Source organism: Gymnoscopelus braueri, assembly GCF_963280865.1.
Source record: "Gymnoscopelus braueri genome assembly, contig: SCAFFOLD_129, whole genome shotgun sequence".
In the NCBI taxonomy this organism is placed as follows: Eukaryota; Metazoa; Chordata; class Actinopteri; order Myctophiformes; family Myctophidae; genus Gymnoscopelus; species Gymnoscopelus braueri.
The window spans coordinates 96,517-110,018 of record NW_027660982.1 but is presented as its reverse complement, the minus strand read 5'-3'; the positions used below and the strand labels follow the sequence as shown (position 1 = coordinate 110,018).

At 39.7% G+C, this 13,502-nt stretch overlaps 1 protein-coding gene across 1 annotated transcript; it reads left to right on the top strand.

Moving 5' to 3' along the window:
- Positions 1–5,683: 5,683 nt before the first annotated feature.
- LOC308080996 (serine/threonine-protein kinase pim-3-like) lies at positions 5,684–6,574 on the top strand (the record flags this gene model as incomplete). Its single annotated transcript, XM_080457398.1, has 1 exon — positions 5,684–6,574. The coding sequence occupies one exon, from the start codon at positions 5,684–5,686 to the stop codon at positions 6,572–6,574; it is 891 nt and encodes a 296-aa protein (XP_080313524.1).
- Positions 6,575–13,502: the final 6,928 nt, after the last annotated feature.

The window sequence follows — 13,502 nt, the reverse complement described above, 5'->3', positions numbered from 1 at the left end:
CTTTGAAACCTCGAAATGTAACGTCGTCTGTTAATATGATATTGGCGTCACGGACGCATCCTTGGTATGACGTCACGGACTAATCCTTGGTGTATTTATCCTTATAAATACGTTCGCCACACATGTGTTTTTTGTTTATTATTTTTCACGGCTCGCCCTACTCAAACACTAGCGGGATTATTATTTCTTGTCAACATTCAAGTAGAACTATGAGAAGGTATAACCCAGCTAAAATAATGCGTCATTATAAAAAATATATAAATTATATATGATTAGCAGTCCACTTCCTTCTCTGTGAGTTGTGACTCGTTGTGAGCTTGTATCTGCTATGTTCGGTGAAGAGATTTGGCATAGAGGGAAAAGAAGAGTTGAGTATAATACAGTAGGGTTAAAAGTATATTATGATTTTATAATATTATAAACAATATGATAATGCTCTGTGTTCACAGATAAACCAAAGGTGGCCTTCTCTGTTGGTTTGGGTAATGGACAAGTTGGACCATTTAGTTCTGAAACCACTCTGATCTACAAGAGAGTTCACACTAACATCGGCAAGGCTTACAATCCATCTACAGGTAGGTGGAGATTACATTATGTTAATTAACTTTACACAATCAATTACCATTAACTAAGGCACAACTCATCTATCAGGCTATCAGACATAAATAAATTACAGTAATCTAAATACATCTTCAACTGTATAATTCCCATTGACATAAATACGCAGGATGAGAGAACTTTAATATCATTGTAAAAACCATGTTTAAAAAGTGTCATCATGATCAATGAATGAAATATTGGTTGAAACCACTGGCTTCTGTCAACAATATTGATTGATTGATTGATTGATTGATTGATGTAATACTTTATTAGTCATAAATGTAAACAGCATGTGGTACAGTAAGACATTAAAGATAAAACACAAAGAAGTCCTTTGGACTTGTTTCCATTGTGGTCCTATATGATAAGAGGGTTTACTAACACATTATTCACTGTGTGTGTGTGTGTGTGTGTGTGTGTATTGTGTGTGTGTGTGTGTGTGTGTGTGTGTGTGTGTGTGTGTGTGTGTGTGTGTGTGTGTGTGTGTGTGTGTGTGTGTGTGTGTGTGTGTGTGTGTGTGTGTGTGTGTGTGTGTGTGTGTGTGTGTGTGTGTGTGTGTACTGTCTCAGGTCTCTTCTCGGCGCCATTGAAAGGAGTCTATCAGTTCAGATTTACTGCAGTTGGCTGGTGGGATTCAGAGTATGTGTTCATCTACATGTATAAAAATGAGCAGAGACTCATTAATAACTATTTCATGAATAATAGTAACAGTAAGCTATACGTGTCTAATGGAATGATCCTAGAGCTGGAGCAGGGAGACAGAGTTACCATGCGTATACCTGGTGGTGGTTACAGGCTCTATGATGACTCAAACAACTACGTCACATTCAGTGGTGTTCTGCTCTATTCTATGTAACACTGGGACTGATTACTTTAAAGCATTGGTCCTCAAAGTGGGGTCTGGGGACCCCCAGGGGGGAGGGGTTCCAGGGGGTCTCCAGCTAAATGAGTTAATATAGTGTCACAATCATTTTAACCACTTTATCCATATATTATACATTGGACATTCAAAAATAGCAGATATACAAGCTTGTACATCTGCTAATATTAAAAAAAAATTGAATAATGTTGTTTTTTTAAACTTTTTAAATCTTCTCTTCTGGGGGTCCCTGGCACAACACATTTTCATATGAGGGTCCTTAACCAAATACATATTAATGTAGGGGTCCTTGACTTTTGAGAACCACTGCTTTAAAGAGCTCCCATAATGTTCATATTCAGCCTCTCAATAAACTCATATTCAAAACTTAAACACTGTTGTCAGTGTCTATTTTGTTTTTCTGATTATTTTAATATAATTCATCTAGAAGACCAATGATGATGTGTTTATATCCATATATGGAACATGCAGTATTATGAGAAAAAAAACATTAATGTGCATCACAGAATATTAATGGATAATTTATCTCACAGACATAATGTCTGGGTTATTTATCTATCATCTATTTATTGTATTAGTGAGAGACTATTTATTTCATTTTGTATTCAGTGTAGGTGTAGATACTTCATTCAGGTGTGCAAAAGCCTTTTGCTTACATCTTTTTTTATTTTATTTATTTTTTGTAAGCTCAAAGATGAGCTTACAATGGGTTAAAACATCTCTGGGGTCAATACAAACAGACAAAAAGAAAACCAGGAAAGATACAAAAAATAAAAAAGGGGGATATTTATGCCTACATAATTATGTTCTGGAAAAAGTGCTGCCCTAAATGCAGTGTTATTACCACTAGGGGGCTCTAGACTTCAACTAAAGAGGTACTGCTGTCTTTGCCTCTAAATCAGGGGTCTTCAAGGTTTTTCAGGCCAAGGACCCCCTAGTTGAGAGAGAGATGAAGCAGGGACCCCCACTACATTGTTTACTATTGTGTTGCAGATTAAACTCTTTCATAGATGTCATTGATAGCGTCACTATCATTTAACCACTTAAACCTTCAATACTTAGTACTTGGTCTGCTCCTTTCCCCCCTACATCAAACTTCTTTGGTGAAAATAGCAGATATACAAGCTCACAATGCCGTTGTGAGCTTGAAGATCTGCTATTTTCGGCTAATGTTCCCCTCAGAAAAGGAATTCTAGGGTTCAAAAGGTTCCAATCTCACAAAGATTTGGCGGCCCCCCTGTAGTAACTCTGAAGACCCCCTAGGGGTCCCCGGACCCCCTGTTGAAGACCCCTGCTCTAAACTCATTCATGAACATTCCCTTGCCTGTCTTGAGGCCATTTTTATGTATGAAGTTATAATATTACTAATTAGTATTTTATTGTACTTTTCATACTGCCTTGTGTCTGACTAAAGTTGTGCTAAAGCACTATAAGTGGTTCTTTGGCTCATAATCATATAGAGGAACCTCTTTTGGTGCTACAGTATCCTCTGGTCCTGGACCCACCAGGGGACCAAATGGACCAAATGGACCCTGACAGACAAATGGACCCTGACAGACAAATACATATTAATTTGGGTCCTTCATTATTGCTTAAACAATAATTAAAACATTAGGAAACAAGCCCAAATAAGCAACTACACTACACAAAAAATAAGCCCAAAAAATCGCACTCCGCAACTACCAATATTTACAAGCAACTTTACAGAAAAACAAGCCCAAATGTCGCTTATAATAAGCAGACATGGCAACACTGAGGCTAGACTCTCCACTCCATACACAATATATATATTAATAGCCAGTAGCCACTGTGTAGCTAAATCAATGCACTATGAGCTACTACTGCATTGACTGCACTTCTCACAGTCAGTGTTAATGCTAAAGTATTTCACTTCATTTACAATGTTTCTTATGCTCTAAACCTTTTGCCTATAACCACATTTAAAACGACATAGACATAAAATAAATATGAACAACTGATTGAAATGCATAAATAGTTCATTAAAATCACAAACAATTCATTAAAGATACACAAGTAATTCATAAATACAAAATTGACAAATAAGGGTTAGAATGGAAATGGTTTGATATTGTTTAGAGTCAATAGTAAAACTGTATCTGTAGGAAAAAACATCCATTTAAGGCAGGAAGGTGACATTACTTCCCCTTTAAGAACACACTGTGTGTGGAGGCTGTTATTAATGAAGCTGAAGAGACAGAGAAAGTAAATAAATTGATCACAGAAAATGAAAAAAAAAATGTTTTAAAGAAAAAAAACATGTGTCTAACACCTTTGTGAAGAGTTTGGTCAGACTAAGGAGCAGCACCCACCCAGTTAGTGTTTGTGTTTCTACAGAACAAGTGTTTTGGTGAGTTAAAACTAATTCATTGATCCCTGCACAACATGTCTGTGTTTGCATTTTTAAATGTACAAACGTTTTGGATTATTTTGAAGAGTACAAGAGTGTATTGTCTAATTTTTTTATGGCAAGATGTCAATATTTATTCATGAAATACTAAGCTGTGTATTGTGTAATACAGCTGAGCTGGGCAGCCAGGTGACAGCAATCAGCCATCCATTTGGGTGTAGGTGTGTCCTCTCAGTGTTGTTCATTACTGCCCTCTTGTGTTTACTTGGGGTAATTCTGTTCATACGGTATAGTCCAGTTATAATATAGCTTATACAGTCATTTGAGATAATCTGCTCCAGAGCCATATTAAGTATTATAGTGACGTGTCCTTCTGGTAGTCTAACCTCCATAAGTAATGCACTTTTGCTTTTAACTTAAAAATATTATTTAATCATTGTGACGATATGTATTGCCTGGTTACAATTTTAGGTTTAAACACGTAGGCCCTATTCAAATTCTTTCTCAAATAGCCGATTTACAGGCTCAAAATGCAATGGTTGTGAGAGATTGTAGATCAGCAATTTTTTAACATTTGTGAGAATATTTGAACATTTTGTGAAAATGTTCACTACAAATAGTTACCATCAGCATAATCCTATATCAGAATTGGCTTAAGGGAGGACAGGCAGGCTCATGTCACCATGACTCTGCCATAACCATATAAGGAGTTCCCAATGCAGCTACGTCCAAATATGGAGTGTGTTGTCTAATCTCAATGTGTCGTCATAATAAGTCAGCTCCATATATGGGCACAAAAGGGGACATGCCCATATATGGGCATATACTGATATTAGGGATCTCCATATAGGCCTATGGGCATAAAAGGGGTGTGCCCATATATGGGCATATCAGTCGGATCGGAGGTGCGATGTAGGTATGAGGGCCGTGTAGCGGCCCGAACCTCTAGTGACGGAAAAGAATAGCCAAATACAATCAAGTTCATATATAAAAAAAAAATATGCAAAAATCAGCCTCATGGTGGCGCTATAAAAGGCCAATGTGAAACATTGATTATCTGCAACGGTCTACAAGCTATAGAGAGGCTATTTGCACAATGTTTACCTTTTGGGGGCGGGGGGATTATTTCTCTAAATTGTGCCCAGAATATGGACGCCGAGATAAGAGTGGGGAATAGGCTGCCTGTTAAAGCCATTCCAGGATTTGTCTGCTGCAGAAATTCAGAATGCATGATCACCCACTGACGCACATACATGTCTTTAGCCAACTTGGATGAATGAATCCAAACTTCTTTCATTTCAATGAAAGAGAGAACAGCAGAGAAATAATCCACTAGGTCGACATAGAACGGCACTCGCACTGGCAGTGATCTACCATGTCCATGTGATGTTAACTTGCCAATAACATTAGTTTCGTCAGGAGAGTCAAGTGTCATCAAAATTCAGCGGATCCAGCAGAGCCACTTATAGAGAAAAACGTGTGCAAATGAGAATGTTACGTTTTAAATGCCAGATTAAATCACAGACAAGACAACAAAGATTGTGTGAAAGTAGCACAACTGTTAATCTTTCCCACAGCTGCGGGAAGTCTGCGCAAATTGGCGTTGCCAGGGAAACCGTTTGTATATGTGACATCAGACCAGACTTTAAAAGCTGCAGAATCAGCGTAGTCAACAAACAGTGTGTGTATGTGTGATGTCACGCCCAGAGGGCCCGGGGGCGTGGCTGAGAGAACTGACTATAAAATGCACTTGCAGGGCTGAAGATGTCAGCATTTGAACTATACAGAGGAACGGAGGAGGAAAGGTCACTGGTTGGTTGGCCACCAAGTTGATTATGGATCATTTGAGAATCCAGCAGCAGGTCCAGCCTGTCAAGGTGGAAAAGGAGCCTTTTGAGAGGGTTTACCAGATGGGCTCGGTGCTCTGCAAAGGGGGATTTGGCACTGTGTACGCGGGCAGCAGGATATCCGACGGCACCCCAGTCGCAGTGAAACACGTCTCCAAGAAAATGGTGTACCACTGGGGCACGATCGCTGACGGCTCCACGGTGCCCCTGGAGGTCCTGCTCCTGAACAAAGTGAGCGCCACGGGGTTCCGCGGGGTCATCCGCCTGCTGGACTACTACGAGCAGCCCGACCGCTGGCTCATCGTCATGGAGCGGCCGGAGCCGTCCAAGGACCTGTTCGACTTCGTCACCGAGCGGGGCCACCTGGACGAGGACACGGCCCGGGGCTTCCTCCACCAGGTGCTGGAGGCGGTCGGGCACTGCCACGCCTGTGACGTGGTGCACAGGGACATCAAGGACGAGAACCTGCTGGTGGACCTCCGCACCGGGGAGCTCAAGCTGCTCGACTTTGGCGGCGCGGCGGTCCTCAAGGACACCGTGTACACGGATTCCGGCGGCACGCCGCAGTACAACCCGCCCGAGGCCATCCGCCACGGTAGATACCACGGCCGCTCGGCGACGGTGTGGACGCTGGGCGCGCTGCTGTACAGCATGGTGTTCGGGAACTGCCCGTTCGAGTTGGACGAGGAGATCCTCAGGGGAGAGCTGCACTTCAGAAGGAGGGTTTCTCCCGAGTGCCAGGATTTGATGAAGTGGTGCATGGCTCCGAGACCCTTTGACCGGCCCACGCTGGAGCAGATCTACGACCATGCCTGGATGCGGGCCGGCGCTGTCATCGTCCCCTCCTCCGAATCGGCAGAGTCCTCACAGGAGGAGTAATGAGCGGCGTGCCTGTCACAGACATGCGCAGAGCAAGTTCTGTCAGGGAACTCAGTGCAGTTGTTGGTGGCCTGCCATTGGACCGCATCAGCTCCACGTTCACATCCACTCATCCACTCATCCACTCACAGTCATTTCATTCTCAGACCGCTCTATTAAAGCTGGAAGTCTGCACTTCTCATCCTGCTGGTTTTTGCTGCACACTGCTGCTGCTGCGCTGCTGTTCATGACTGTGCTAAATTGCTGCTCACCCTTCACCACCCCAGCTACCACCTGTCGTTTTGGATCTGCTGTTTATGTACGGGGGATTCGGGGGTCCCTATGGTTGGGAAATGTTCTTTATCAGAGTACCTAAAAGCAGATCCAATTAATTGCCAAACCATAATAAATATATTGCTAATTTTATATTCAATAAATATATCTTAGCCCCGCCTCCTCCATATGAAGAGACACTGATGGGGGGAGGGGGGTCTGGTGTTCATAGACTCAGATTCACAGACTTGATGAAAAGGCCCTCAGCATCCTCTTTACAAAGCCCTCCCCTGTCAGCAGAACCTATACGTCTGCTGGTCCCGTTGAAACAGCCCTGTTTTATATTCCTCGTTTTGTAAGGGATTTATGTTCTTTCATTATTTTATTTTTTGTAAGGGATTATTTATAATTTGTTCAAAAACGAAATAGGATATTTGTAGTAATTTTCTTTTCTTTTTGAACAAATTATAAAATCATAAAAAGAAAAGAGTTATTATTGTAGCCTTTTTCCTTTTTCGAATGAATTATGAATAATTATCATAAGATTGCTGGACTGTGTGCCATCATGTAATCCCTTCAACACTCAAATTAACCAGGATAGTTTGCTGAGATAAGATAATAACTGTCAGTAACGTTGTCCATCATGCAGCTCTCAACTGAGCAGTTAGATTTGTATTGTTATAAAAAACTGCACATTCAACCATTCAACTTTTCATTCATGCATCTTCTCATAAGAAATATAATTGAAACAAGATGCTTCTAACGACTTATACCATATATATATATATATATATATATATATATATATATATATATATATTATATAATATATCTACAAGCTCACAATGTGTCGCAAATGCTACGTATTGTGAGGTTGTAGATGTAGAGGTTGTAGATCTGCTATTGTTACAGAAGGTTTTTACTAGTTTACTATATTCTGCCATTAGTTTAGTCTATCTTTCACAGTGTGACAAATTGTTCTAGTCATATTTTAGTTAATTAATTAGTCTACTCTAATACTTATATACTGCCCTTTATGCCATCTGGCATGTAGGGCAACAACAAAATATTTCCACTCCTGTCTGTTCAGGGACAGCATACTCTAATTGCAAAATTACTCTTCAGATGATGGTAGCCACTGTCAATGTCAGGGTAAAGGATAAAGGATAATAATATAATATAATGTATTTGGGTAAAGTGATGATAATGTAATGTATTTAATATAATAATAATATAATATAATGTATTTGGGTAAAGTGATGATAATATAATGTATTTAATATAATAATAATATAATATAATCCTGAAACAAGAGGACATTTTGACCATAGAATAGAATAAAAAACAGAGGTTATGGCGTCTCTAATTCTATTCTATGGACTTTGTCGCCCTCTAGTGGACAAACTCTACTCTCGTCTACTCTAGGTATATTATTTATTACTATGACGCAGTGACTCAACAAAAACTATTTATGGATATTTAGTCCATTTAATCATTTTAGAAACAGCATCATCATAATAAGATGATGATTTGTATTGTTGATTCCTCCTCCACTCATTTGTTTTGAGCATAAAGCAGCTGCTAGCTGCTAGCTAGCCGCTAGCTGCACATAAACAGACCTTAGGGCTACACTACATTTAAGAACTACATGTTCCATCCACCATGGGTGGCTAAAAAAACTACAATCGATTACTACATTTCCCATACACCATGGGTAGCGATGAGGACTACATTTAAAGAACTACATTTTCCATCGACAATGGGTAGTTAGAAAAACTACAATCGAGTACTACATTTCCCATACACCAACATGGGTAGCTGTGTGGACTACATGTAAGGAACTACATTTCCCAGCCACCATGGATGACTAGAAGAACTACACTAGAATGGACTACATTTCCCACACACCTAAGTGTCATGCTTCACATAGAATGCCACATGAATGCTTCCGTTTTCTCTTCAAAATAAAACACTTGCCGTGTCAAGCCTCACACAGAACGCAACGCGAGTGCTTCCGCTCATTTTTTCAAAAAATACAACCATTTTAACGCTTACAAATACAAATACTACGACGGTGTCGCGCGCCGAAAATAGCCGATCTACAAGCTCACAATGAGTCTCATTGTGAGCTTGTAGATTTGAACAGCTTCATGTAGAAACCAGCGCCATGTTGCGTCATCTCGTGTTTAATATTTTGATGATTAAAGTGATTTATTGACGACCTCCACTTGTATTTACTCATTATGTCCACACGAGGGCGACAAAGGCCCTTGAATACAACCAGATGAACGGAGTCAGAAGTGTTGTAGACATGAACACATTGTTACATTTATAACATTATTAGTTCAATGGATTTACATTAATGTTGTTTTTACAGTTAGTTAGTTAGTTGGTAATATAATGTATTTAATATAATAATAATAATAATAATAATAATAATAATAATAATATAATGTATTTGGGTAAAGTGATGATAATATAATGTATTTAATATTATAATAATCCTATCCTATCCTACTACTTTAATTGAAATGACCTCCAAAATATGTCCGGGGTTGCTCAACACACGATCACTCCATTTGCCCCGAAACCAGAGCTCTGGCTATAATATAGGCTTCTATATAGTTTAAGTAGCCACTTAAACTATATAAGTAGCCACTTAAACTTATACTTGTATTGCATGAATAGTCTTTGACTCAGGTACATACTGTAACTTGGCATGTGGAGTCATAACTTGGGGGACTAATGAGTCAAATGAAACAACAATTTACAGTAATCAAGAACGGTATTAATAAGCCCATCAGGTGTCAGAACTATACCAGATTAAAAGTCACTTGCACACTTGTTGTTCCAACACAGCAAGCGAACAACATCTAAACCATGTTTGATCTTCCTCAGGTGAAAATAATTAAAGTCACCCCTGACCCTTATGTAGGATACTGATGACATCAGGGACCTCCATATATGGGCATGAAAAGGGACCAGGACTGACAGATACAGAGATCTCCATATATGGCCATACTTCTGTTCTGTAGCCCAGGAACTGCACAAATTAGCAGGTAACGTAGTATAGGGCCTGCGAGGCCGCTTTGATTTCAGCGCAGCTCGAGGCTACAAGCTCACAAACAAGCTTGCAGATTAACACAGATCTGCTTTCTTTTCGGCCCACGAAACCATCGTAGACGGCGTATAAATTAAGAGTAGACATTTTTCACCAGAGTGACTGCCTATGACTGCCTATGTAGAGGTTAAAGTCAGGTGGCGCTGCATTGATTTGAATAGTCATTTGAAGTCAATCAGGAACGAGGTAACAAAGATATATTTAAGATCTGCACACCTGCTCAGCGTGCAGCGGTTTAGCTCAATCGATAGTGACCTTGAACGGGAGAGAACAAGAGCAGACTCACTAGGTTAGTTATACAGTATATTCTTTGTCAGTGTGACATACATAGATTAAATCATCTACACATTTCCAGCTATTTAGTAAATCAATGTCAGCACAGTTGACGAGGACGAGGAAGATGAGAGGCCCAAGTTGTGCACCGTGGGCCATTCCCCCGTTAAGCTCTGCCCAGTTGGAGTGGTGATAAGGGATTTTATGCCATTGCTCATGTTTGATATTTCTTTATGGCAGTGTTGATTTTCACAGCAAATTTTGTTTTGTTTTGGTCAGACTTTTGAATAAAATTCAATTTATTTTTTGTCATATTTTACTCAACTGAAGTGTTTTAGTTTTTGTCTAGTTTTAGTCGACTAAATCTACAGTTGATTTAGTCGACTAAAATGTAATTTGGCGGTGCCTTGATGCCGTCGTAGTGGCTGATTTTACACTTGGTTGAATGCTGAAAATAGCCGATCTACAAGCTCACAACGTGGCGTGCTGCGGTGCGTTGTGAGCTTGTAGATCTGCTATTTTCAGAGCGAAACACCCGAGCGCAACCAAACAAAAAATGACTTGTCTTTTAGTTCTACTGGATCTCTTCTCCACTAGATCCCTCACTAACATTTTAATCTAGTTTTTATTTGTTGACGGAATTGTCAATATATTTAGTCATAGTTTTAGTCATCATAGAGTGAAAATAGTTTTTATTTAGTTTTCATCAGTGAAAAAAGGTAGTCGACGAACATGTTTCGTCATAGTTTTAGTCGACGAAAGCAACACTGCTTTATGTTGGGAAGAAGTAATCAAAGCCAGTCGGTGTCAAGTGGTTTGTAGAAAGCATTTGTCTTGCAGGCTGTGTCTCTGGCCACATATACCTCACTGCATGTGTGAGAGTAGCAATCCATTTCCCAAACTGGAAATAAATGTTAGAGGCACGAGCACAGGCCTGAATGGTGTCAAAACTTGGTTCATCAGGAACACAGAACTCCACTGTGTTCAACTGTCACACAATGCAGAAAGTCCAGATTAGCTGCTGTAGACTCAGATTCAGATTAATTGTATTTGTCATATTCCCTGTGTACTTGCATACTGTACAAAGACAATGAAATGCTGAAACACTGAGGTAGTGTGGGGCAGAGGAGGGCTTGCAGAGCGATTCACTTTCTTAAATGGGGAAGATGCTAGTCGTTTGGTGTAAGTCTTGCAGGGGTCATCCCTCATCTAAAGACGTCCACACACTGTCTACCATGTCATTCATTTCATCAGCTATACTGTCCGAGCTGGCTGCCCTCTGTGTCACCCTATGAAGACAAGTCAACTAGGTTAGACACAAAGCTGACTTGCCTATGGGGCCTCCCAATGTCCTAATCTATTAGTATGGGGCCTCCCAATGTCCTAATGTATTATGGGGCCATCTCATTCACAACGATTCTGTTTCTTGACCAGCAGGTGGCAGTAGTAGCAGCTGCTACAATATATAAGATATGTACAAGTACATGCCTTTCCCCCCTTTCTTCTCCCAAGTTTTGGTTGTATGGGCCAACATTTGGACAAAAAGTAAGACTTGACACCAGGACATATACATTTGCAAAAGGCCAGACGGAAGGTGAACAAGCTAATGTATGGTCCACCCATTGATTGTATAAAACAGGACCCATTGAAGAAGATTCAGAATAATTAAATTGACAACCAAATGGTTCACATAGAAAATAATGACAAACATTTTCAAGACGGCAACTGTGGATGTAGCTTTTCCAAGTCATTTAATCAAACCGCAACCAAATCATCAAGACATTGATTGGATGATTTGGTTTTTGACCTTTTTAAGAGAATTGTACAAGATTGTCAAATACAACCAATTACATAGAACAATACCTAACATTTGCATGAACTAAATGTGATTAAACAAAAATGTACAAAATAATTGGCATCAAAATATACTTACAGTACCAGGGTACTCAAATTCTTTGAAAATTGTCAAGCTTGTTAAATAGCAGATCTACAAGCTCACAACGTGGCACACTGTAGATCGGCTTTTTTCGAATAGTCGAAGTATGATGTAGGACTTAAGTGGCTAATGTATGTTTTGTATTAATAATAAAACCTGAAAAGCAACAAGTGACCAAAGCTGTCAAATGCTGTAATTGTAGTGGAGTAAAAAGTACAACATCTGGCTCTGAGATGTAGTGTAGTAGAAGTAGAAGTAACAAAACTTTGATAGAAAATTACAGCATAGCAAAATGTAGTGTTTTTGGACTGCCAGGCAAGTTTAAACATCTGCAAGTTGATTTTCATACTGTACTGGAATAGGCTCTGTGTATAACTGTAGTTCCAGGTTTCCGGAAGGTGGCATACCCCGTCTCCTGTTCCGATTCAGTGTCCCATAACTTGGTACTGCAGCAGATTTGAACAGGAAAGACAAATAACACTTCTGTGTGTGTGTTCCTGTTCAAATATGCTGGCGAGACAAATATCAAATGAAGCTATGTATGGGAAACTTAACTGGAAACTGGTATTATGGCACCTTCTGGAAGCCCAGGACTACAGTTATGCACAGAGCATTTTACAGTCGTATCTAACGAACCACCTGTATGCTTTGGTAAATGGACACAGCAGTAATGTCATGTGTACGATGATAATCAAAAGCTAAACATGTCAGAACACTGGACTGGTTTGGTCCTTAAACACTGTGATGACCCTGTAACTGCACAGCACTCCTGTTCTAGTTGACAGATATCCATGTTGCAACAGCTGCGCGTCCTCTTTCTTTTTTATCGCTTTTCCCAACAGAACAGGAGTTTTATTAAAGCAATGTTGAACTTTGGCAGAACCGTGAGCGTACTGTATACAATAGCTACCTGTATATATGTACGTCACAATATTGTCCATCATCTTTATGCTGCTTTTGTGCCAAACCAGAAGTAGTGATTTTGTGACCTCTCACTGAATGGCAACAAACCCAAACAAGATTCTGCCAATACATTAACCACTTAAGTCCCATACACTTTGACATACGACCAATTGCAAAAATAGCTGCATCTACAAGTTCACAACGTGTTGCATCGTGATGCGATATGAGTTGTAAATTAGCTATTTAGACATTTTCCAAAAATCGATATAGGTCAGCAATATCGGTGTAATATATATCTATTTTACCAACCGGCAGTTTGCTAACAAACTGCAGATTTTGACAGGGTGATATAAAGGCATTTCTCCAGTGCAAAATATATATATATATATATATATATATATATATATGTCACCAATATCACTGTAAAATCTATTTTGCCAACT